General features: G+C 39.5%; 1 protein-coding gene across 1 annotated transcript in view; it reads left to right on the top strand.

The window, feature by feature from the left end:
- The window catches only part of PDGFD (platelet derived growth factor D), a 62,988-nt gene extending 36,463 nt beyond the window's left edge, over positions 1 to 26,525 (top strand). Inside the window, exons 7-8 of the mRNA XM_026087945.1 lie at positions 12,660 to 12,874; positions 25,689 to 26,525. Coding sequence (XP_025943730.1) covers positions 12,660 to 12,874; positions 25,689 to 25,823 — 350 coding nt within the window. The 3' untranslated portion in view covers positions 25,824 to 26,525. The remainder of the gene's footprint in view (positions 1 to 12,659; positions 12,875 to 25,688) is intronic.
- Positions 26,526 to 27,096: the final 571 nt, after the last annotated feature.

The raw sequence follows: 27,096 nt of genomic DNA, 5'->3' as shown, positions 1-27,096 counted from the left end.
GCTTAGGGAAGCATCTGGTGCAGACACCTGTATGTGCAGCTGTTTTTTTAGGATGTGAACATCTCACTGTTTTTCATTATGTTGGCGGGAAACATTATTATGGTTTAACATCTTTGTCTGTAATTGAACAAAGTACACATTTCTGGGTTGTGTGTCTTGTTTCCTTCCGTTCAAATCGTCCACCAAATGGTAAAGCAAAGGAATGTTAAGCTAGCAGTACAAACCCATAAGGATAAAGAAACACTATTTAGAAGAGACAGTCATGCTCTGGACTAACCACACACTGGAGGGCCTGATGAAATTGTTTTTTATGTGCAAATACAGGTCTCTTAGGATTCTGTTAGGAGGTCTGTTAGGATTCTTCAAGATGACAGTTACTACAGTTTTCATTGAAGATCTGTAGTGAAAGGTTTCATTTAAATTGAATTCTCTTTTTAATATATCTTCCTAGATATGCATTTGTATGCATTCTGCTGTATAATTTAAAAAATATAATGTCCAATCACAATTTTGATTCTGTGAAGTCTTCAATTTATTTGCTTCCCAAATCCCATCCCCGCTATGCTAAACATGTGCTAAGCATGGAAAGAGGATTTCTTGTTTACACTTACTCAGTTTATGAGTCCTTAATGTACTTTGATCTGATAAAGGACATATATGTTGCATTTATATTAGGAGAAATACAGTTCCAAGAATGTTCCCAAGCCCTGAAATCCAATCATCATATTGCTAAATTGTCAGCCTGATCTCTGCTTACTTTTGGACCAGGTCAACAGTCATTCTCCCAGATCATTGCTGAGCACGAATCAGGAGTTAGCAAAGACCAGCTGCCATTCTCAGTACGAAGTCTGAATGTGCCCATCCAGTTCTGGAGGGTAAGAGAGTTTGTTGATAGAGAGGTGGCCTGTAGACCTTAGTATAGGAGACTGATCTCAGGCACTGACAATGTATTGACAGATGCATGACCAGCTTGGCCTACATTTTTCAAAATAGGTTGGTTGTCTCCATTTTGGGGCTCAGCACCTGAAAAGAATCTGTATGAAAGGTCTCAGCACTCATCCACTGAAAAATCAGGCCTCTTTACTTTGCTCCATTTTGGCATGTCAAAAATTCAGGCAACCACAACAGTCAATGTTTTGTGAAAATGTCACCTAACATCTTCCACAGAGATTGCATCATTTCCAAGATCAGTTTGATCTCATTTAGGGGCTTGTGAGACATAATCAGCTGTGTGTCTCTTATTCCCAGACTGATGGTTATGTATAAAAAAGACATAAAGAAGCTGTTTTGATTTTAATAGAAACTGATGAGAAATCTGGATCCTGGACCAGTTCTGCTCTCCACATTTCATTTAATTCTCAGATTATACTTAGCCTTGTGCAAAACCACATATATGTAAAACAGCACTTGCTCTTTTATCTGTGCTGATCATATAGGCTGCAGAAATCAGTCTGACCTTTTCTGGCAGGTTTCAGAAAGTTTAGATGCATAGAGGTTTCTGAATTTAGTATAAATGTAATTCAGCTTCTTGCCTAACAAAATACTATAAAAACATAAAGAGTTTTCCAGTTTATTATTTTAACACTTATGATTTATTTTATCAGGATTTTTTGTTTCAGCTACAGGAGCAAGCAAAAACACTTTTACAACCATTTTGCTTCCTTTTGTCTTCAAACTAAAAGCCAGAAATGCTGACTGTTGGCAACCTTCTGGACAAAAGTACCTCACCAAAATCAAATCTTTACAGAATTCAGTTAATTTTTTTTTTTTTTTTGTCATAAAGTTTTGGTGAGATTAAAGGCTTGTTCTTGGATGATGTCAGGAGTAGGGAATGGCTTTAACAAGTCCTTAAATTAGAAATGCTCTGTGGCTTTTAAATATAGACACTCTGGATCTCTGAGGAGAGAAATAACCTTGCAGGAAAGAGAGCAATAGATCTTATCGTCATTTATTTCAGATATCTGTCTGTTTCTGCTTCCAGTTCGGATTTATTCTTTATCCCTAAGAATAGCCCTGAGGCTGATTGGCACAATTTGTTGTAATCTCTGGCTATCTTTCTCAGCATTTTCAGACCATGTCATCTAAATGATATAAATGAATACCTAATGATTTCACTTCTATCCAACTCTCTGCCCATACCAAATGGTCCCAGAAAATTGAGTTTAAGAGGTGGTGTTGCTAAATATCAATTCTGATAACAGGACACATGATAAATGGAATTTAAATTGTACTTTTTCTTCTCCAAGGATGGAGACTCCACAACTAGGCAGCCTGTTTCAAAGTTCAACCACCCTCACAGTAAAATAGTCTTTTCTTATGTTTAAATGGAATTTTCAATTTGTGCCCATTGCCTCTTGTCCTTTCAGAGAAAAGTCTGGCTCCATCTTCTTTACTCCCTCCCATCAGATATTTATACACATTTATAAGATCCCCTTGGATCCCTCCTGCAATAAACTTAAAGATGAAGACTGTGTTGATTAAATCTGTATATATGATAAGTCCATTCCGTCTACAAAATCTGATCTCACACGTTTACAACACTGATGCAACTCTATTGAGTTAAATGCATTTCTTCCTATTTACATTACTGAAGTGAGAAATTGCTATCAGGTGTGTTTGACATTTGAAATTTAATTCTACATATGTGCACTGAGGTTTGCCATTAAATACTCCAGTATAAGTTAACTTAGTTAATTGTAAGTTAACTATATATTCTCTATGAAACCCAGACTGGAAAAAGAGGACTGAAAAGAAAGGGTGTGATATAATTTGCATTATAATGCAAAGCACAGGCATACATAATTTCAAAATCCTTAAATGAGAGATCTATCTATAAAATATGGTTTGTTCCTCCTACATGAAAATAGGACAAGTAGGTGTTTCCAAATCATTTGCAGCAGGTATAAATATACTCAAAAAGGTTTGCTAGCCATTGCTGCATTTCAGAAACTCTCAAAGTATGAATATTCAGCCTTAGGCTCTTCTAGACTGTTAGGAAAAAGCAGGTCATATGAAATAAAGTATATTCCTTAAAATAAATCTTTTTGCACTGATGTAATGTGTTGTAGCTGACCTCAGTGTCATAATAATTTAACTATTACAAATGTAAGGTTTCTCTAAAGGGATATCAGAGCCAGTTGGGTTATTTAATACTGTTTTAGCAAGAACACAAGTAGATTGAAAGAAGAAAACAGCCATTCTTTGCAGTTATCTTGAACTTCTAGACAAATAGGTTTTTATTTTTATGGGTAGTCATAATAAATGTTTATAAGGGCCTGAAGGAAAGCTGTTCATCATGCATTTTTGAAAGCATCAATGTACCTGTTTGATAATATTAGAACTTCTCTGATATGCAGAGGATCTGTAAAAAGTTTCAATGATCAGCCACACATCATTTAACTTTTCCCATGTCCTTGTTGGTATGTGTCTTTTATTCTTCACTCCCAATTTTTTCATCCTCTTGAAAAAGGCTTCAAAAAAAAACCAACCAACCAACCAACCAAACAAACAAAAACCCTCTGCCTTTGAATTAGCCTATGTGCAAAGATCTAGGAAGAAGGAAAGGAGGAAGAAAAAGTTCACTGTTTCTCAGAATATAGGTAGATCCAAAGGTCTAGGGGATGGTACCTAAAGAAAGGATCATCTTTAAAAAGAAATGCTTTTTCACAAACAGACCTAGGAAATGGGAACACACGTGGATACATTCTGGTAATGAACAAGACTACACAGGCCTCTGTGCCTCCATTTTTTTTCTTAGCTCATTTTCTTTTGGGGAAACAGTTTGCAAGAAGCTTTGGCTATCAGAAGAAATTAATCAGGTGGGACATTCTTGCAATAGTCTCTGTCTGCAATGACAGCTTTAGAAGTTAAATAAATAAACATTTGCTGGTATAGCCAAACTGCTCTCTAGAAGGGGAGTAGTGAGATGAGAGGCAAGCACAGAGACCACAAGTCTTTGTGGAATGTTTCTAACTGCTATTGCCAAATAGGTTCCCAAAGTCATGCAAGTTTCACCATGCCATTAACAACAGCTTTTAATTATCACTACTTACAAAGATCTAGCAAAAAGTTAAACAAAATTTGAACTCAAGAATGTCATTTCTCAGGGGTTTGCAAACAGGGGCCAATAAATTACCGCAGACGTCCATGTACTCTTCCTTGAAAGGTTCTGGGATGAGTGCCAGCAAATTTCATTGCACAACACAAGGAATGCAGGCACCACAAATGCAGAATACCCCCTCATTCATGGTAAATACGAATATCATGAGCAGAAGGAATACCTTCTCAAATAGCTGCTAATATAAAGTAATGTCTGCTCTTAAAAAGCACTATACTTCTTCCTCCTCTCTTCAGTTGGCAACCAAGTTCCATGTTACATGCATATTGCACACATTCATTTCACAATCTAATTCAGATCTACCTAATACTCTTTCCCCACTGTGACAAATGAGATTTTTCCTGATGTTTTACATGATTCTATTGTCAGTCACTCAGAGCATGCTCTACTGCAGTGAAAGTTTTTCTTAAGCCCTTTTTTAAAAAGCTAGGGAAATTTACAGCATATTATTTATCACTGGAATAAGCTGGTTCAATTCCACTGATTTCAGTGCAACTATGTCTGCTTATGACATTGATGGGTTGGCCTGCTTTTGCTTCCTGACCTATACTACAGCTGATAATTGGTTTGCCAGTCTATAATAGGCCCGTACATTGTGAACTTTGTTTCATGCAGACAGTTATAATCCCACTGAAATTATGATCTCTCATTCTTCTAAAATAATAGTTGCAGTATTGAGGAGGTTTATCTTGGCATTGTGATTCAAAAGTAAATCCAAACCACAGCATCTTTTCCCCAGCTGCCAGTAGAAGAAGACTTGGACAGTTCTCAAAGTTTTCAGGTAAATTTAACAAAGTGTTTATTACAACATCATTAGGTATGTGCAGGGAAACACTAATTGCTATTAGCCATATGCCTTGAAGACTTAAAGCCACAGGGTTTGATCAACACTTACTGTGGAGAATAATAATTTCATCAGTATTAGTGCATTTAGTTGATTTAAGCAGTGGAAGATTTGATTGTTTACTATACGTATGGGACTGAATCTTCGAACTCAGGTTCAGTCACGCCATAACTTCAGTCAGCTACAGCACTGCTCTGAATTTCTTTGACAGCTTGTGTGATGCTTCTCCTCTACCTGAGACAGCTTTGACACACACCTTTATGCTAGTGGAGCATGAATACTGGGGATAGAAGATCAAAAACATTTGTAGGTCTCTGAGAAATTTCAGGCTGTATAGGAGGATTTTTTTACAGCTGAGAGTCAAAATCAAAACAGCAATACAGCCTTTGTTACAAATGGTAAGCCACACATAAAGAAGGAAGAGAATCAGACTAGAATTATCTCTGGACCTGTGCATAACACACCATATTCCCACCACATTTCAGTCCCATCACTTGTTCATGCACAAAATTTGAACCTGCAGTGAACAAGTGCGGGCCCCTTGCATATGTAAATCTCTTTTTAGCTGCCAAAAAGAGTGTGAGAGTTAGAAGTTCTAGCAGAAACTGCCCCTACTTTGCATGCCTTCAGCAGGAGGCCCAAGCAGATGTAGCTCGCTTTGCTTGACATCAAGGAAAGGATGGTCAGTGGCTGGGGAGTCTCTACACCATTATACATTCCCTGTATAATGTGGTTAAGCCCCTTCAAATGAGAGTTAGGTATTTTAGCATTTTTGAGGATTCAGGCCTTAGTGTCTCTGCATACATATGGTACTTAATGTGGTCTGTCCTCAAAGTAGTCTGGTGCTGAGTATGGTCCTGAAATCCAGTTCCACATATCCATATTACCTTCGTAACATACTGAAGTCAGACTGTTTTTAAACCTTATCTGTCCATATGGCTGGTGATGTCAATGCCCTTTCAGGAAGGACAGCAGGCATCTAGGCACCTTGCCACTTTAGTATCAGTCATAGATTCATAGAATACTTTTGCTTACAAGGGCACTCTGTGGATCATCTCATCCAAACTGCTGCTCAGAGCAGGGCCAACTTCAAAGTTAGATCAGGTTGCCTAGGTCCTTCTCTAGTTAAGTTTGAATATTTCCAAGGATGGAGGTTCCAGAGCCTCTCCAGAGAACTCATCCCAGTGTTTGACCACTCTAATGGTGAAGAGCTTTCTTTATAGCTCACTGGAATCTCTCTTGCTGCAACTTCTGACTCTTGCCCCTTGTCTTTTTGCTGTGCAACTCAAAAAAGAGTCTGGCTCCTTCCTATCCATAACTCCTTTTAGACAGTTGTAGGCAGTAATTAGAGCCCCCTTTAGTCTTCTCTCCAAACTAAAAAAATCCATTTCTCTCAAGCTAGCCATGGCTGATGTGGACCAGTCCCCTAACGATCCTGGTCACCCTCCACTAGACTCCCACTTTGTTGATCCTGCCGGGGTGGCTCAAAACTGAACACAGTACTCCAGATACAGCCTCACAAGAGCTGAAAAGAGGAAGTAGTCACTTCCCTAAAACTGCTGCCTGCAGTCTTCCTAATGCAGCTCAGTATGCAGCTAGCTTTTATCACTGCAAGAGCACATAGCTGCCTTATGTTCAACTTGCTGTCTGTCAGGACCCCAAGAGTTTTTACTCAAAGCTGCTCCCTAGCCTGTCTCTCCCCTATCTGTACTAATACCTGGGATTATTCCATGTCAGGCGCTGGCATTTCCATTTGTCTCTGCTGAACTTTGTGAGGTTCTTGCCAGTTCATTTCTTCAGCTTGTTGAGGTCCTTCTGAAAGGCAGCCCTGCCCTCCATTCTATGGGCAACTTTCCACAATTTGATGTCACAGAATCACAGAATCACAGAATTGCTGAGGTTGGAAGGGACCTCTGGAGATCATCTAGTCCAACACCCCTGATCAAGCAGGGTCACCTAGAGCACGTTGCACAGAATCACGTCCAGGCGGGTTTGGAATATCTCCAGAGAAGGAGACTCCACAACCTCTCTGGGCAGCCTGTTCCAGTGCTCTGTCACCCTCACAGTAAAGAAGTTTTTCCTCATGTTCAGATGGAAGCGTCTGTGTTTCAGTTTGTGCCCATTGCCTCGCAACCTGTCACTGGGCACCACTGAAAAGAGTCTGGTCCCATCCTCTCGACACCCTGCCTTCAGAACTTGTACACATTGATAAGATCTCCTCTCAGCCTTCTCTTCTCCAAGCTAAACAGGCCCAGCTCTCTCAGTCTTTCCTCATAAGAGAGATGTTCCAGTCCCCTAATCATCTTTGTAGCCCTTCGCTGGACTTGCTCCAGTAGTGCCACATCCCTCTTGTACTGGGGAGCCCAGAACTGGACGCAGTACTCCAGATGGGGCCTCACCAGGGCTGAGGAGAGGGGGAGGATCACCTCCCTCGACCTGCTGGCAACACTCTTCCTAATGCACCCCAGGATACCATTGGCCTTCTTGGCCGCAAGGGCACATTGCTGCCTCATGGTCAACTTGGTGTCCACCAGCACTCCCAGGTCCTTCTCMGCAGAGCTGCTTTCCAGCAGGTCAACTCTCAACCTGTACTGCTGCATGGGGTTATTCCTCCCTAGGTGCAGGACCCTGCACTTGTCTTTGTTGAACTTCAGGAGGTTCCTCTCCGCCCACCTCTCCAGCCTGTCCAGGTCTCTCTGAATGGCAGCACAGCCCTCTGGTGTATCCGCCACTCCTCCCAGTTTGGTATCGTCAGCAAACTTGTCGTCTGCAAACTTGCCAAGGATTCACACCATTCCAATGTTCAGGTCATTAGTGAAGATGTTTAGCAGTATTGGCCCCAGTATTACCCCCTGAGGAGCACCACTAGTAACCAGCCACTGCTGTACTTGGAATTGCTGACCACTACTGTCAGAGTGCCTTGGTCTTACCAGTTTTCTAACCTGTAGTTCACCTGTCCCATTTATACCTCAGCAATCTGGCTACAAGGTTCCTATGGGGACACTCTGTCAAAAATCTTACTAAAGTCAAGGTAAACAACATCCTCTGCTCTCCCCTCATCCAGAAAAACAGTTGTCTCATCATAAAAGGCTATCAGGTTGGTTAGTAACAGTTTGCCCTGGGTAAATCCATGTTGGCTGTTCCCAGTCACCCTTTTGTCTTTCATGTGCTTAGACATTGCTTCCATATGGATTTATGCCTTAATTTTTCCAAGGACTGAGGTTAGGCTGGCTGTTCTGCAGCTCCCTGGATCCTCCTTGCCCTGCTTGTAGATGGCCATGATATACCATATAGGAATACTGTGGCAATGTAGCAACCATTTCTTATCACCCAGCTTGAATCTGTGGCTAATGCACTAAAAAAGTGTAAAATGCTCAGATATAACAATGTTAGGGGCCATGTATGAATTTGGAAGAGACAAAGTTTTAAAAGAAACCCTAACAGACTGTCTGTCTTTTTAAAATTAGTCAGTGACCAGCAGAACAGGATTTCTCTCCTCTCCAATCCTCTCATAAATAATGTCCCTTCTAAATAAAATGTGATATTAGCTGCAGTCCCTTATTTCAGTGCTTAAATCTGGTTAAGATCAATGCTTCAAGATAAGCACATACCTTAGCACTATCTGAAATAAGGATGGATTTAAGCACAGGCTGTAAGGGGGAGGAAGGGACAAATGCTGTACCCCAAATATCCAGCTTACTGCTCCAGTGCATCTTTTTATGTCTACCTTGCCTATAAATTGAATCTTTGAAACAGACACTCTGTAATAATACTTTGAAGTTATTTGCATCCAGTCTACAGAACCTTTTAGTTCTAGTTTTAAATTAAGGACTCCAGTGGTTTGAGTCCTTGATAAGTAAAGCAGCAGGATTTCACACCAATCACGCCAAGGCTCGATTACGTTTTAGTCACAGCAGTGAAGTGATGCATGAAACTGACTGTACTGTATAATCTCATTGTTATATGGATGAGGAAATGGACTCACTCCAGACAGTAAAACAAACCTAAGACAGAGAAAAAACCTCCTATCGCAGCTTTCAGCAGAGAGAGTTGTTCAGAGAAAAATGTGTTATTTTGTTAGGGGATTGCAAACCATGTTCTTAAGTTAATTAGGCAATGGAAGTTGTTCTTGGTTGGCAGTGTGATCCTGTCAGAATACAGTATATGCTATTCACAGAAGATGTTGCTTGCTTACTTTGTCCCACCAAGCACTGGAATGCTATAGTGCAGAGTCAAAAAGAACATAAATGTTTACCTCCGGATGAGTTTTGTAGAGGATAACTTGTGTATCTCTTAATCCCTTTACTTAATCTTTCCTGCTCTGCTTGCAGTTATTTTCAGGATTTCAGGATTTCCACTACTGAATTTGTTCATTTAAACATGGACTCTGATATTGGAGATGTGATATGCTCAAGTGCTGAGAATTCATAACTTAAATGAAATCTCTGGGATTTAGGGGTCCTGAGAACTGCTAATAAATCAGGATGAGAGTGCCTTGAATATAAAACCAAACAGCAAATTCATGCACTTCCATTAGAAAAATTCCCTCTTTTTTTTCAAAGTAGTTCATCATAGAAAAATACACTAAATAAAATGTATTGTGTCATTGACTGATTTTAGAATTCCTGAAAAATGCATACATCCAAAGCTTTGAGCACTCACTGAAAATAGCTGATTCCTTCATACTGCATAAAGCGAAAATTACCCTAATTATCTAATTATTCTCTCCTATTCTTTGAGCAAGTCAACAGCTCTCCACAGTCCTGAGTCAGATACAGCTTGAGAAGAGACCCTGCCAAAGACTTTTGAAAGTCATCAAAACCAGACTTTAGAAGACTAGTGAGCAAAGCCTTTCCTCCAGTGACAGCCCTTTACCAGGGTGTCCCTTGCCATTTAAACCGAGCAGCTTAAGTATTGAAGCCAATTTGTGTAACACTGCAATGGATATAATATGCTGTCTGCAGAACTCCCCTCCCCTCCCACCCCCCTTAAAATGCAGGCACTTTCCCTCTCTGACAGACTCGTTAAGAAGACTTATTTCTGTGTTGACAGCACAGCAGTGATAACAGATACCAGCTCAGTGCAGCAATGAGAACTGTTGAGCCTGAGGGGAGATTTCACCCATGATAGAACAAATTTGGTTTACTCTCTGATCTTCCCTTGGACATAGATGCCAGTTCATGTGACTTGGGTGTGGGCCCTATTTAATGACCAGTCTGTTGCTGGAAGCCTTGTTTTCATTGTTACAAAGCAGCAGGTGTTGTAATTAAGGGCTGAATTAAACCTTTGAGCATTTTATTCTGACCTGGTCTAGAGATGCACTATTCTCAACTGCCATCCTAAGTCACTCTGTCCTGATAGGAACCTGCTAATTTCAGTATCCTTACCCCTGGATTGCTGTGGTGCAGTGTATAGATATTCTGGGCCTTCCCCTCCAGAAATCTTATTAATCATGAAGGCAGAATATTTTCTGCCCTTTCTATTGTTTAGTTTTTCCTTCTTGTCAATTGGCTCAGATGAATAGTAGCCAGATACTTCTCATGATCTGTGAGCAAAGCTGATGGTGAAGGTCCTGATGGGAATGTTCAGAGGAGTGGGAAACACTTCCCTGCAAATGAATTAGCCTGAGAAACTGGAATGAGAAGGAGTGGCCTTGAGGAATGACAACAGAGAACAAAATATCATCTGTTAAAACAAAGAAATCAATATTTGCTGGTCTTCTAGGTCCTGACTGTGGCCATTCTGGGCATATTTTTCTTTCATTGCATGACTATACCAGCAACTCCATTGATTTTGCGCTTATATCAAGAGGATGATATATAACTCTTTTGTAGAGATGCTTGCTCTCTGGGGAGAACCACAGAGATTTCATGGCAAGATGTATCACAATTGCTATAAAATCCCAATTTATCTGCTATATTCCCTTTGACTGAGATAACACCTTTCCAGAAGAGTGAAGCTGTTATGACTTTGTATAATAGTACTTACAGCATTTACATACCCTTACCTGTTGCATATCTACCTTGAACCGAAGAATATCTCAAAGCCGCAATGTAAAGGTGCATGATATTGAACAAATTACAACTTTTTCCACAATTTCTGTAAATCATTTTCAATATTCAACTTACTTTTTGATATTAATAAGGGCTGAGCCACAGATGGTATAAAATGTTGTAGTGCTCCTGACTTTATTGGAGGTTTTCACGTATTTATAGTAAAGCATAAGCATAACTCAGGACTAGAGATGGAGTTGAGGTATTAAACATTTCTGTGGAAATCTGATGTGTTCACAAACACTCTACTGTTATCTCAGTTCTCATTTGAACCATCCGTGTTTTTCTGTTGATATATCTATTAGTAAATATTGGATGGGGTGGAAGGAGATTATTATTTATCTCTTGTACCCTCCAGTCATCTTCTGTATTTTGCTGTTCAGCTTAAATTACCTTTTGAGTGAAATTTACTTTTCTTTAAAAAAAAATCCATGCATTTAATGATTTGTCAGTGAGACACGGTGTTTCTGGTTTCCAGTTTTTCATTTTTTTCTGAAATTTGAAGATTTGAATCAAAGGAAAATGAACTCTCCAAGTTCTCAAGCTCCGTAGCTTAAAATGCATTTTAATTTTGTTTCTGGTTCTGAGTTTCAATTCAGAGGACCTCACTGCTTAACACAGGATCACATTTCCTCCAATTCTGAATAAATTATTAAACTTTTGAACAGTTAGCCGTTGACAGCATCCAAAAGAAAAGAATAAAGTAGGAAAGAAGAGGAAACAAAATCAGAAAACTTCTAAAGAAATAAAATTCTTTAAATCTGTTACTTTTATCCTTATCACAATTGTGGAAAATATTTTTTTTGTTTTCTTTTAGCTTTATAAGCTAAACCTAGAAACAGCACTTAAACTCACAGTCAACAGTCTATACATTATTTTTATGCTTGGCTTTACTACTAGTTTAAATGACACATCTCACAAAGATACTAGGCATTTAAACATCAACCAACTCCTGGCATTCAATGCAGCTCATTAATTTTAATTAATTAATTTTAATTGGATATATTTGTATGCCTATAGTGGTAGCATTTGCAGGCCAAAATTAATATTGCTTTAGCAAGATACGTGTCTAGACTCAATCTGTAAACGATACGGACAGGCAATTCAAGAAGGTAAGTTATGTCACTTGTCTTAACTGTCTGAAATAGCAATGAAAGGCATCTCTGTGTTGACCACAGAAGTGCATTGGTTAACTGTTTGCCTGTTATAAGCCTATAGTTAGCCAAATGGAATTCTGCCCATTATAAGAAACAATAGCTTATCATCTAAATAGGTAAGATATAAGCAGGGAGGGGAGAGAGTAGCAGAGGTGGAATACCTCACCCAAGGATCCACCAAATCAGTGACAAAGAAGATAAAATAACCAGTCTTCAGCTTTCAGGACAATATTTTGCTGCAAACCTGTCCTTCAGCTTTATAGTCAGTGGGAATTCTGCTACGGGATTCAGTGGGAGCAGGAGAGCCTGGATGGCCACCTGTAATGATTTAAAATTGGTGGGTTTATCTTTTCAGAAATCACTTCTATACTTCATATATTTTCCAATCAGTGCCACATCACTTTGTGTTATTGGCTGCCTGGGGAACAGTATAAACCATGGGAATGTCCCTCTCAGACCTTACTAATAAAACCTTTTTTGCATTGCAGTTGACCTGGACAGATTGAATGATGATGTGAAACGTTATAGCTGCACTCCAAGAAACTACTCTGTCAATTTAAGGGAGGAACTGAAGCTAACAAATGTAGTTTTCTTCCCTCGCTGCCTCCTTGTCCAGCGCTGTGGAGGAAATTGTGGCTGTGGGACTTCGAACTGGAAATCCTGCACATGCATGTCAGGGAAAACAGTGAAAAAATATCATGAGGTATTTTCATTCTTTGGTACTTCTTTTGGTAATTCATCGCTTACATGAATTCTGAATGCTTTTCTCAGAGCTGTGTGCTGCCGTATTGATTATCATGTTGCATCTGCAATGTGAAGATAGGTAGAAATCACTGATCACAGTAAAATCTCATGGCCAAAGATGCTATTGAGAGAGGCAGATGTTGACCAAAGCATTTAGGTGGGTGCCCACTGTGATCACCATTCTGAGTGGGAAAGGAGGATCTGCCTAGGCTTCTAGGCAGATTCAGGTAGCCTGAGTGTGAAGCCTAGACTTACGCAATGGCATCACTCTTGCTGGCTACACTAGATACTAGGTTGGTATCTCTTTGGTGCAGCATTCACATCTCCAACTACAGCAGAGCAGCAGAGAGACACACACCCACACAAGCAGCCTGCAAAAGAGCCTAATTTTATCTAAGTTTAATATTAATGGCTTAAAGTACCACATTAGAAGACATACGTAGTGCATAGCTTCAAGATACTGTAGTTTCTGTTTTCTCAGAATTTCTATTACTTTCTTGATTGACTTCTGCCTTTGGGATATAGCATATACAAATGAAGGTTCAGTGAATTACACTTGGAAGTGAATGAGTAGAGTAAAAGGAGGTTATAAATGTGTTAGAAAGGGATGTTAACAGGTATTTCCAAGTACATTTAGAAGAAATTGGAGGGGAGAGCTTCTGCCACTGCTCAATGTGGGTGCTTATGGCAACCTAGTGAACCTTATTGCAAGAATGAGGCTTAAGTTGGATGACTTTCCCAATGAAGGACTGATGCAACATGAATGTTTACACCAGTGGAAATAGGAGTGCAGTGACATTTTCATCTTGAGGTATTTAACTGCTTTTCCCCTTGTTTACACTATGTCTTTCAAGCTTCTGATCACACTTGAAAAAGACAATTAAGTCACTTGTAAACTCTCTTCCTTTCCAGATTTATTACTTGTAGGAAGCTGCTGAATCTTTTTGCCTTAACTTTTTTCCCACTCAGAAATTTTTAGGAAAGCAAAATTTGTGCGTAAGAACATTATAGTATAATGTCCATTGTATTTATTTTTTAATCCATTCAAACCACACTGGGGAATAAATCAACAAGGAAAGAACATTTTATTTTCTTGCCTCTAAAACAGCATTTTCAGCACCAAACTGTGAACATATCACAGAATCACAGAATGGCTGAGGGTGGAAGGGACCTCTGGAGATCATCTAGTCCAGCACCCCTGATCAAGCAGGGTCAGCTAGAGCACGTTGCACAGGATCACGTCCAGGCAGGTTTTGAATATCTCCAGAGAAGGAGACTCCACAACCTCTCTGGGCAACCTGTTCCAGTGCTCTGTCACCCTCACAGTAAAGAAGTTTTTCCTCATATTCAGATGGAGCTTCCTGTGTTTCAGTTTGTGCCCATTGCCTCGCAATGTCACTGGGCACCACTGAAAAGAGTCTGGTCCCATCCTCTCGACACCCTGCCTTCAGATACTTGTACACATTGATAAGATCTCCTCTCAGCCTTCTCTTCTCTAGGCTAAACAGGCCCAGCTCTCTCAGCCTTTCCTCATAAGAGAGATGCTCCAGTCCCCTAATCATCTTCGTAGCCCTCCACCAGACTCTCTCCATGAGTGCCATGTCTCTCCTCTACTGGGGAGCCCAGAATTGGACGCAGTACTCCAGATGTGGCCTCACCAGGGCTGAGTAGAGGGGGAGGATCACCTCCCTCGACCTGCTGGCAACACTCTTCCTAATGCACCCCAGGATACCAGATATCTAGGAAAGTTACTTGGCATTATCCTTTTTAGTGACTGAAAGTAGGTAGCTATATGCCATGCTGATTTAATTTCTGACACACATCTCTTTTAAGAATCTGCTTTGCCACTTGGCTTAAGTCTCAAAAGAAAATGAACTATATGGACTTTTAATCTGGAGGTGATTTGCGCTCATGCCATAAAGGCTTTAGCTCAGGAGAGGGTCTAATGGTAGCTGAAATAGCAATAGATTTAAACGGTGGTTTTAAATAGCAGGAGGCAGTTGAAGGTCAGAACTTTGCCTTACTGTGAGCAGAGTGGTTACTCTTTTCCAAGGTAAGAGATTTTTCTCACAATTAATTGCAGAACACAGCATACTGCACATCAGCTAGCACTGGAGAGTAGTTAATATTTTATCTAATTTTAGGGAAGATTCAAGGGATGACCCTGGTAATTACAGAGCAGAAAGCCTTATCTCAATGGTAGAAAAGTTAATTGGAAAAAAATTAATAGGGTTATAAAACACCTAGATGTGTATGAACTGATAAAATGAAACCAGAATGCCTTATATATGAATAAATATTTATACATCACCACAACATTGTACAAAAATGCTAAAAGGCCTGGTACTCCCTTCAGAGAGCTAGCAATCTACCAGACAAGATCAGTCATGGATTAGAAGCTGGTTCAGAGATAAAGAGCAAAGAGGTGGAATAGATGGGCAATTTTCTACATAGAAAGTGGCTATCTATGGGTGCCCCAAGCATTCTGATTAAGTGATATTTGATGTATTATCAATCTGGAAAGAGATGAACAGTGAGGTGGCAAAAATGACAGATAACACAAGATGTAATGTTCTTTAACAGTAGGGAAGACTGCAAGGGATTTCAGAGGGCCTGTGTAACTACTTATAAATGCATTGTAGAAAAGCACCAAGCATTAGGAGGCACAGTCTCAACCATTTATTCCTATTAATATTGAATGGGGGGAGGGGAACAGGGAGAAACAGGGGACAGAAGTTTGACTGAAGGTCAGGTAGTGAATCACTGTGAAGAGCTAAAGGAAAACATTTGTTTAGTGCAGTGGTGGTGAAAAAAAAGCAAGTGATAGTATTCTGCAAGAATAGAGGTGGATAGAGAATAACACACCAAATATTTATCATGGCCTTAGATAAATATGCGAGGTGCTTACATTTGGTTTAGACCATTAGTGCTCAAAATACAGGCAGAAAAGATAAATAGAAGTGGAAAATATACATTAAAGGAGATACAGCAGAAGATACATAACAAAACATCTGTAAGGAAAGAGGCTCAAAAGTTTAGGATCATTTCATTTAGAAAAACTGTGAATAAGACAGGACACAGTGAAAGATACAAAATAGTGAATAGTACCTTAAGGAAAATCAGGTCACCCTATTTAATCTTTTCTTTAAGGAAAGAACAAGGGGAATCTGAGTGAGAATAAAAAGGAGCTATCTTAAAATGATGAAAAGGAATTTGTTTTATTTTTTGCACAACAAACCTATATGGAATTTCAACACTTAAATTAGTGAATAATTTAGAAGGATTCGGAGACTAAAGTCTCCTGGGTCACATCAGTACCAAATATTGGCAGTAGCTAGAAAGAAATGCTGTTTACAAACATGTTATCAAGTATTTATTTATTATCAAGTGTTTGGGAGCATCTGGGACAATGGATTCTCATACTAACAGGGTATTAGTCAGAATCAGGATGGCTTGACATACATTCCCCCCAAAATTAGTCACTAAATTCAGAAAATTCAATATTCTCAATAACACATCACAGCTAATTTATTTCACTGCTCCTTTGTTCTCTGAAAACCATTTGAATTAAAGATGGTGTTCCAGCTTTAACATTAAATGGCCTCTGTAAGTTTAAATTTAAACTTAATCCCTTAGGGATGAATTAACAGCTCACTGAGCAGAAATTTAGTCAAGCGGCTTCCATTAACATGAGTGGAAGTCATGCAGATAAATTCACATATGACATACTAAAGATGTGTCCATTAATTTTAGTTGAAAATATTTTCCACTTTTAAATCTTTCATTATTATTATTGGCTACACACAACTAATCATTTTTATTCTTTATCCTCCTTCTGCACTTAACTACAATTTTATTAAGAAATGTCTAGCAGTGAAATCACTGAGGAGGGGTTTCTCAACATGCCATTTTAGATCCATGTAGCTGGTTTACTCTTTTGGGAGACAATTTGAAACCCACTAACTTTAATCAAAAAGCTTTTAGTTGCATATGGAAGGACAGAGTTTTCACACTTTATGAAGTCCTCACAGCTGTTAATTTTGTTAAAAATCCCTGCCTTTTTTTTTTCAGGAGAATGTAGACCAGATTCAAATTACTTTGATTTACTTGCAAAAGAAACCAGAAGAAAGTATAAGATAGTGGAGCAAAGAAAACATTTGTAGTAGCTGAAACTGAATCATACAAACTCCAGGTCTCTCTTCCTTCCATGCTCATTTTGCCTAATCACTGTCTAGAGCTTCAGCTGCAGAAGTCCTGGAACTGCCATAGCTACTAGTCCTGTACATGGATATGTTTGTCCTCAACAGTGCAAATCTGACTGGAAATCATGTGCAAGTTGTTTAGTGTTTTTGAGCTACCTAGTATTCCTGGGTGAGAAAGACCGGCAGAAAAATGTTCCAGAAGCAATACTCTCCTTTTCAGCTTTGTGGCCAATGTCTCGCAGTCCTCTGCTCGGGTGACACTAATGCCCTGAGTGTTTGTTGAGAGAGACGGTTATATTACAGAGAGATTTCAAGGTTATCTTTTCTTTATTCTTTTAATGCTTTTTAGTTCCCCCTTAGTTCCTATTCAAAGTCTTACATTGTACTCATCACCAAGGTTTCAGAACACTCTCTACTAGTATCATAGTACTAATAGCTATCAGATGTAGCCTTTAATTTCCTCAAGCTGTGAGTCCTGCTCCAGTTCTCTGAACAGACTATATTGTTCTTTCCTATCATGTCCTATTATATGAAATAGTGCAACAGCAGGCGAAATGAGAAAATGAGAATGCCACAGTATGGGGGATCTTTTTCTTTATTGCCCTGGGAAATGCTGCTAATGAGACCTTGGGGCTTTCTTATTACCTGGAAACATGCCATAACTTTACCAAAATACTCATCAGTTTCCATAAATAAATGGGTTAATAACCTGAGTAAACAGCTAGCTTTATGGTGTTTTTCAGCAGAAGTCTTGTGATGCTCTGTGTTTTTTCATAGCTTCTGGGTTTGCTTGAGGCCAGAATCGTGGACAGATACTCATGACTTACCACATAATGTCATGCACCCTGCAACCAAGCAGTCCAAGTGTTAGTATTATCTCAAATGGCCACAGTGGTTCTGAAAGATATATCACAGGGCTCTGTACAAAGGAAAGGCAGAGCAATTCATGAAAATGAACACAGCACACCTTAATCAAATGCTCGTGTCTTCTGCTGTCTAACTTCCTAAGAGGGAGCTGAAATTAAAGCATGTTTGCCATTGCAGTGCATTTCTATGGAAATGCCTGGAGCTTCTTGTTAAAGAGAGAGGGGTCCTAAAACTGGAGATAATGTAGGCCAAAGGAGGCATGGGAGAACTTAATCCAAGACTTAATTCAGCTAGGACTGAGGCTGTGTCATCCACCAGCATGTTCATACCTCAGAGAAACAAGAAATCGGTTTCCCCATCTCATTGCTTTAACTGATGAGATGTGAAATGAGTTTCCATGAGGAATAAATAATCTTAAGGTAGCAACCAGAATTTGTCATAGTGTATAAACCTCCACAAACACTGTACTGTACAACACAGCTTAAAGGCATGTAAGCAAAAGAGCAGAGTGGTTGAAGCCGATTGCACCTTTTGCATACTTACTTGTGTCTCTTGTAAAGACTGATGCATTTATCACTGTGTGTATGTTAACAGTAGCTTTTTTTCCCTCCTTTTCACAGTATTACACCTTTATTCAAGTTTCATGTTAACTGGAGCTCGTCTTGTGGCTTCACAAGCCATGTATGCAGTTTTGAACTACAAGGCTTTGATTAGCGTTAGGCATGCTACTTTATAACCTCTTGCTGCACTGAGAGGGGTAGCAGGCACCTCAGAGTAGCTAAACAATGCTGAGTTTTTCCCCAAGTTCTTGGTGCATAGAAACAAACTTAACTGGTTCCATCATTCTAAATGGAAAACAAGACAGTAGGGAATGTTATTGTGGAAGAAAGGACAGGTGAGAAGATAAAGAAATGATACGAGACTTCAGTAAGACAGAGGTGTTGTTGTCATGGGGTAAAGAAGTGTAACTAATACAATTTGGTGTTGTCTCTGCTTTTTCTTCCCCCCACCCATTTTTTTTTTCAGAATAGGAAGCAAACCCTAAGTAGGCACCTGAGAGAATAAACTATAATTCTTGTTTGTCTTAACACAAGGAAACATAAGATAACTGGTTGAAAATGATACATAGGCTGCTGATGCAATGAAGGAAATTCATTAAGGGATTAAAAAGAGCTAGCATCATCAAATCAGTGTGCAAGGAATATAGTCTAATTTTTGTGTGTCCTGGAGTTGATAGTACATGTGCCAAGGAGACAGAAAGGTTGTTATGGTAATAAAGGCACAGAAAATAGTCTGACAAAAGAGTTAATGCATAGAAATGTTATACCAGAATAAGTGGTGGGATTTATAAACATTTTGTATGCCAGTAAAAGCAAACAGAATGAGTCAAAAGTGACTGCTAAGTTACAGGGTAAGCAGAGAGAGCAAAAAGGTATGGTGTGAGAATAAAGGTTCATTTTTGGCTAGATTAAAATGGAAGTCGTTGGGATGACATCCAGGAGTTAAGCTAATGAGACAGCAGGTGATACAGACCTGGGCAGAATGAGGCAGTTCTGGAAGGGGGAACATCTGTACCTTGTCAGAGAAAAGGCAATAACTGGAGCCATAATTCTTTAGAAGATCACCAAAAGTGAGGGCCTTGCTGGTGTCATGTATGTAAGAAACACTGTAGTTTTAGTGACTGTTTCAGATGCCTGCGTTTTAAACTAACTAACATTCTTCCCATGTTTGCTGTGTTACAATTTCTTGTTATTTCTTATTCATACAACCATTTCTTATTCATATAGATCAAAAAAATAGAATCAATAGTCCCATCTACATTTAATAATCCCGTAGTTGGAATGCTATCCCTGATTAGCAAAATGATCCTTTCTATTTGTTCCTTTCTATTAAGAAAGAATACAGCTTTGGGTCTGTGTTGTTATTTTAGGCTATTTTCCTACTAGAATAAAGGTCCTTATCCTAAGTTATGAACCACATTCCCACCATGCTTTATTTCTTATGCTAAGGGCACAGCTGAACTATGTGTGAACTTTGGATTAGATAACTTTCAAAAACTGTAGAGTGAGATTTCCCATCCGTATCAGAACTTGAATCTGTGTTAAGTGTTTTGCACTTTTGATGCTTCCTCTTTCATGAATCTCAGGCAAATACAATTTGGTTTGCATGCTAGAATGATGGTATTTTTAGATGAGCAGAGGGAGATTAGATAATGCTGCACAGCTGTAGGTTAAAACAAGTTCTGCAAAGTACAAATTTACCTACCTAAAATTGCATACAGATTTGCTCTCTGTCCTCAGTCACTGGAATGTACAGCTAAGCAAATATTTGGTAAACTGCACTTATGTTATTGATCATTTTTGATCTTCTTAGGCTTATGAGAAGGCAAAATGAGCTGTTTTGAACTGGGCTTCACATTTTTATTTGCATTTAAAGTACTGATCAATAATCTAACAAAGAATATTACTAGGGTTGGTACTAATAAATAGTAATAAATAAAATAAAAGATAAATAAAAAATGGGTATTAGCAACTAGCTACACCTTTTTGTTAGAACTGTTAGCCAGGTTCCATTTTATTCTTTGCTTTTTATTAGAACAAAAATCAGCCATCACAGATTTTCATGGCTAAATGTACGCTTGACTTCAAAGGTAAAAAATATATGTCAAGAACCTCAGGGGATGCTGGAGGGAGTAGTTCACCTCATCTGGGTCTAACCATCTAAAGCTGAGAGTCCAGCCTTTGGGCTGCTTTCCTAGGTAACAGAAAAAGCTAGGCACCACCACCACATTCAGAGGTGGGTGTTTCAGGTGAATCGTTCTCTGGAGTTGCCCCTTTGTTGCTGCTTCTGCTGGAGAAATGCTGAGGTACAGGTTGGGGTGAACATGCCATCTGCAGGTGTGTCCTTTCCCCAACAGCAATCACCGCTCTGCTCTGCTCTCCTCCCCCACTCATACCAAATTAGAGTGCTTTTATAGATGGCTGAGATTAGAGGGAACTACTGGGCCATTCGCCGTCACCTCCTGTGCTCCACAGGCATTAGTGAGCAGCCTGTTGCCCCTAAAACAAGCCCAAAACTTGCGTTATATACCTTCTGGAAAGGCGTTAATTTTTTCATGTCCTCAGGCTGAGACTGAAAACCCCACAGTTCCTTGGAAGGCTGTTCAAGTGATAAATCAGCCTGACTTAAACACTTGTGCCTTATTTCAGTTTGAGTTGTTTTGGCTTCAGCTTCCAGATGCTGGTCGTTATGTTTTTGTCCTCTAGTTTAGAGTCCTTCAGAATCTGGCATCCAAATTCAATGCATAATCGAAGAGCAAGATTACTGGCAGGGAAAAATATCTAAGCATTTTCTTTCTATTTCATTCACCACCACCCCCAAGGAAAAGTATGCAGTTGCCACAGTCACCTGACCTTGAAACTTCTCTGATGTTCAGGCATATCTACAAAGAAAAATGACATATAGCATATTAGTGTTCTTCTATGGAGTCATCTGCAGGAGAAATGTTACTAGGCCACAGTACCTTTTTTCTTTGTACTGCTTATAAGCACCAAATCCAGCTCTGATGTTGCGTCTTCTGGCTTGTTTTTTTTCTTTAGTTCAATGGTTATATGACCATAATTAATTCAGCATTTGATGAAGGGGATATGGCTGTAGTTATATACTCTTTGTAAGGAAATGATCTGAACATCTGAGGCACCAGATTTTGATTAATACAGATGGGCATTGATCCTTTAATTTGAAAACTGCAAGCCCATTCCTTTATTTTTCTCACACCAAAACCAAACCTTTTGAACATTCCAGTTCTTTCTCATATCCATATTTTCTTACAGCAGCAATGCTACTGATCTTATCAAAACAAGAAGCAATAAATTTGTCCTGAGCACAGTTTCTTGAACTGTTTTCATTAATTCAGCAGTTCTTCACCTTTAAGGACTGACCATGTAATGAATAAACAACACTATTTCCAGAGTAAAAGTTTTCTTTCAACTACTGTGGTCACCAGAAATGGCCTCACTTCCTGATTCTTTTCAATACTCTTGTATTTAGCTGAAACTAAAACTATTAGATGGAAGCTAGACTGAAAGCTTTGAACATCAGTTCTGTGATCAGCTATTAAAGCAGCCCAGTTTCAGCTGTGTTCAAACACTGCTTTCCTGTCTTGTCTGGGGAAGTGTCTGCCAATTCATTTTTCTACTCTTATCAGAAAAGCCCATATACTGTTCTCATGTTTCTTAATATAAAACACAGGGAAAGTCCCAAAGCTGTCAGGAGGTCTGTTAGCTTAAATACAGCCCACATCTTTGCTCTCATCACATTGCATATACTTTTATTTCCTCTCAATTGAAAAAAGCAGATCTACCTACCCATGATCTTGCAAAGTGCCAGTCATCTGAAATTGTCAGATTTTGATGAAAGGCTTCTTTAAATAAAGAATTTTATCATAGGTTCAGCTCCAGCAGCTGTACTTGATTTTAAAACTATGTTTTCTTGAAAAAAGTGCCTTTGAAGATGCAGTTTATTTTGAGCTCTGAAATAATCTCAGCAGTCCAATTGGGTTCAGTTCCTTTTTTTTGGATGTCAGTGTAGTCCAGTGAGTTGTCGTCATGTCCGTCAGGATTTATTGCATATACTGAGGCAGTCAGTGTTTGAAATCAATTCAAACACATTATAATGTTGTTGTTTTTTTACAAAATTGGCATATCCCTGCATTTTTAACAGGGAAAAATAATCACATCTTCCCCACAGGCTAAACCACTGCATCTGTACCTTGCACCATCCTTCCTTTCAGTGTTACATAGATTGAACATGAATTTTGTCACAAAATGGAGGAAAATATAATAGACTGTGTTCAGTGCCCATCACTTTTGTTACGTCCCATGGCCTTTCTACGCTCCAGGCATTACAGTGGTGAAAGAATGGTCTTGTAATGAAGGCAACTCACCTGCCTTCCTTTCCACTTCCAGCTTTGCACAGAATTCCTGGTTAGCCTTTGGCAAGTCATTGAGACTTACTTTTTGGGACTTTCTAATTCTGTTGAAGTTGCCAATACTCTGTGTATCTGGTATCCAGCCCCTTATTCTTCCTCTCCTTCCCAAGACTATCTCAGTTCTTGTATGATGTTTTGAGGTCGAAGAACAAAAATTACTTTGTTAAAAAAAAGGGGATTTTTACTTGAGTGACAGCATGATCTGTGAATGAGGAGGCGTCTTGTTCAAGGCAAAAGATGTGGCTGAGATAAATAAATAAAGGTGATTTAGATCCCATTCCTTACTTGACCAGAGTGGCAGGTCATAGACAAGGCAGACTTTTCTCCATCCTTTGAATCAGAAGCAAGACAATTCTAAATGATCTAGAAGCTGCTAGGCCAAGTTAGCACAATTCTCAATAGCCTGCCAAGAGATGAGACATGTTAGTTCAAGTACATTATCAGTGTGTGGACTGAAGTGACTTAGGCCACAATCACCAGAATCAGCGCAACTATCTGCACCCACCTGTGGATCTGCAGTCTTGCTTTCTCTGTGTCCTGTTCCCCATCTGTAAATAAGTGATATCAAGGTGCTGAGGTAGAGTGGAAAGGGCAGATAATGCCACTGGCAATTTTTATAGTGTTCTGTTGTGGAGCCTTGAGCAAATCAGTTTTGGACCTGTAGCTATAGAAGATGGACAATGAGGTAAAACCTGCTTTGCAATGTACTGTGAGAGTCAGGAAGAAAAATGCTTTAAGAAAGTTAAAGTGTTGTTAGTCTTAACTCATTTGTTGTACTTAATCAAAATTAATACTTGAGTTTCAGGACAGAAGTTTGAAATTATTACCTCTTCTGCTTAACTACTGTAGGCATATAAAGGATAACTCTTCTTCCCACAACTTTACAAATTTAAACTTGTAGAAGAGAACAAACTAATGAAACAAAATAGTGAATTCTCTCCCCTCATTCTGAGCTACCGTGCTGATGGGGATATGAGTTCTTATGCAGAGACTCAGCTTCCAACAGTGGGTTCATGAAGCGTGCCCATATGCAGATTCCTAGTCCTTCCCAATTTTTTCCAGTTCATGATTTACATATTTACACTATCACAGAAGATGAGATAGGACTTGAAATTATAGTTGTTTTCCACATATCCACAGCGTAGAATCATATAATGGTTTGGGTTGGAAGGTACCTCTGGGGGTCATCTAATCCAATCTCCCATTCTAAGCAGAGAGAATTTCAAAGTTAGAGGAGGTTGCTTAGGGCCTTGTCCTGTTAAGTTTTGACTGCCTCCATGGATGTAGATTCCATAACTTCTCTGGGCAACCTGTTCCAGTGTTTAACCACTCTTGTCATGAAGAATTTTCATCCATGTGCCCAAATTGTATTTCCCTTGTTGCAACTTGTGTTTGTTGCCTCTTGTTCATCTTTTTTATAACCTATATCCCCCAACCCTCCTTTGCAGGGGTCTGTGGATTCTCTTGACTAGAAAGCATTTTTTTCAGAAGCCTCTTTTACTATAACCACATTCCCGAGGATGTCATTGTTGCTTTGTTTCTTTTTCCTCTCACAGTAACCTGTCTTAAGAAATTGTTTGAATTAAGGCACAGATTTTTTAAGGGAAGCCAACAAAAGTTGCATACTGAGATCCCAAAGTTTCGTTCATCTCCTTCCACCTCCCACAGGCATTTTATTTTTGGACCACTTCTAATGATATGTGCTTCAGAAATTTCAAACTGCATTTTAAAAAATATTCCTTGTTCTTTAGAGCAGAAACATTATACAACTGAGGGAAGGGGCTGAGCCATTCAAATATGCATGGGGCTGCAAAGACAAACCAAAAGAAACATGCTTGATAATTAGCATGCAAAGGGGCAATTCTGAACACGATTAGGGAATTGCATGAGGTAAAGATACCTGATGTAGGCAATAAGCCAATCTGTCAAAGCTCCAGGACAAACAATGCAGAAGGGTTTCACAGAGTGAAAAAAAATGCTGGAAGTATAACAAAAATTTGTCCAAATTAACAGAAAATAAAGTCTGGCCTCCAAGATAGCATCAAAGGCCCCCCAAAACATATAATGCAAAGACAGATTACTCTATCTTGAGAGTGTACAGGTGTATATGAGCAGCTTTGGCCTCCAGCATGACAACGATAAGAGCACTAGTAGTATGACCGAGTGGACTCACTCTTAACTCTGCTTTGTCTGTGAACAGTGCTTTCCATTGTTTTAGCTAGAAAATTTTTATCAATGTTTCAGGAGTCCAAGGACCTTGTTAGAATTGGACCCCATTTTTCCAGGTATGGACAAGAGTAAACAGACCCTGCCCCAATAAACTGGACAGCTGAATTCATAGAAATATAACAAATGGTGTGGGAGAAGTAGGGAAGCAGCAAACTCATTGTGTCAGTGACATGTACAAAGCTGCATTTCCAGTCCGGCCTGTTGGATGAAGAAGTAGAGGGGAAAGGGATGAATTAACACAGCCTGATGTCTCTGGGAGATGGGGCAGGAAAGGAGGAGGAATATTTGAACTGGGAAAGGAGGAAAGGAAACTCAGAGAAGCAGTCCAAGGAGTATGGGCCAATGGGCAGGGGATGCGAGTGGAGGCCTCTGGTGAGGCTGGTCAGGACAATTACGGCCTGTTAGTGCCCTCAGGGCCCTGATACTTTCATCCTGAAATCACTAACAGAGTTTTCTAAAAGGCACATTTTCCTTCATCCTCTCAGGTGCTGAAATTCATTCCGGAGCCTGGGCATCCCAGAAGGAAAGGCAGAACCAGGAACAACATGGCCTTAATAGATATACAGCTGGATCACCATGAGCGTTGTGATTGTATCTGCAGTTCAAGACCACCCCGATAAAAAAGAGGATACAACAAGACATGCTAATTGCAATTTACCGGACATTTACTTTTAAGCAGGATTGCTCTGAGGACCTTTACTCACTAATCATTTGAACTTTGCTACTAGCCTGCCTTTGCAATTAGCAAAAATGATCGCTGTGTTTCAGCATAGCTGTGCTGGTTAGTGCCATGGCAGCTAAACAGGTATATCATAGAATTATATATCAGCATCCAAGAATATAGGATTATGTTTAGCTATAGCTAGATTCTGAGTGTTGAGATTTTCAAAGCTCACTTATTGGCCTTAACCTCACAATGCTTAATAAAATTAATCAAAAGTTGTGTAGCTAATTGTGGTAGCTGGCAAGGAAATAACATGGTGTTTCTGCACATCTCTCACTCAACAGGTCCCTACACTCAAATTCTGCTATCATTTCTACCTGCTCAACTCCGTTGTCAGTAGAGTTTTGAGGGTGTAAATGAAGACAGAATTTGGTCCCATAAAAATACACGATGCTTAATCCAGCTCCCAAAAGGAACTTTCCAGTGTTCCTTTCCAATACAGTGAGATATAATGAGGAAAATCCAGGACTACATGAAATAGAGCACCAGTAAAATCAAAACTCACTGTTTGTGCTCAGGCAAATCAAGTGCTGAAATTCGTAAATGCTTTGCATGAGCTAGGGCACTGACAGTTGCAGGGGGGTGCGGAGGACGGTACTTCTGCACTGATGCTCTGATACTGCAGGAACCATCATCCAGGTTTCTTTGAGAATGGTAACAGGAGGGCTCCTGCCAAGGCCCCAGATAAATCCACGTGTGCTGGAGCTTATTCTGGTCACCTTACCCCTGGACTGGTCTCTGGCTATTTGCCTGCAGTTGCCCACAGTTTCCCAGGATGAGCCCCCTCAATATGAAAAGTGAGAGACAGTTCTCACACGTTCTTTTCCTCACTGTAGTTCAAGGAGTACCGTGTTTCCCCGAGCAGGCAATGGGGATAGGGCACTTTGTTGAAAATATTGGTTCGTTTTGCAGTTGAGTTACTGGGAAACAAAACTGTGCTTGAGATTTAATTAGCACTATTTGGTTTGGGGTTTGTTTGTTTGTTTGTTTCAAATAAGGAATATTATAACTTCTTCATATATCCATTAATCTTAGTTATCTGAGGTTAGTTGTCTGATTTCAGCTATGTGTATTGCCATGGTTAAACTGTTGACAGTGAATTTCTTTTTGATTGCATTTTGCTGAGGCATATTAGCTCATTAAGCCATGTCTGTCTGTCATGGAAAATG

The sequence above is a fragment of the Apteryx rowi genome, unplaced genomic scaffold (genome assembly GCF_003343035.1).
Source record: "Apteryx rowi isolate R43461 unplaced genomic scaffold, aptRow1 scaffold_745, whole genome shotgun sequence".
In the NCBI taxonomy this organism is placed as follows: domain Eukaryota; kingdom Metazoa; phylum Chordata; class Aves; order Apterygiformes; family Apterygidae; genus Apteryx; species Apteryx rowi.
Note: the sequence above shows the minus strand (reverse complement) of the source record. Positions and strands in the feature narration are given on the sequence as shown.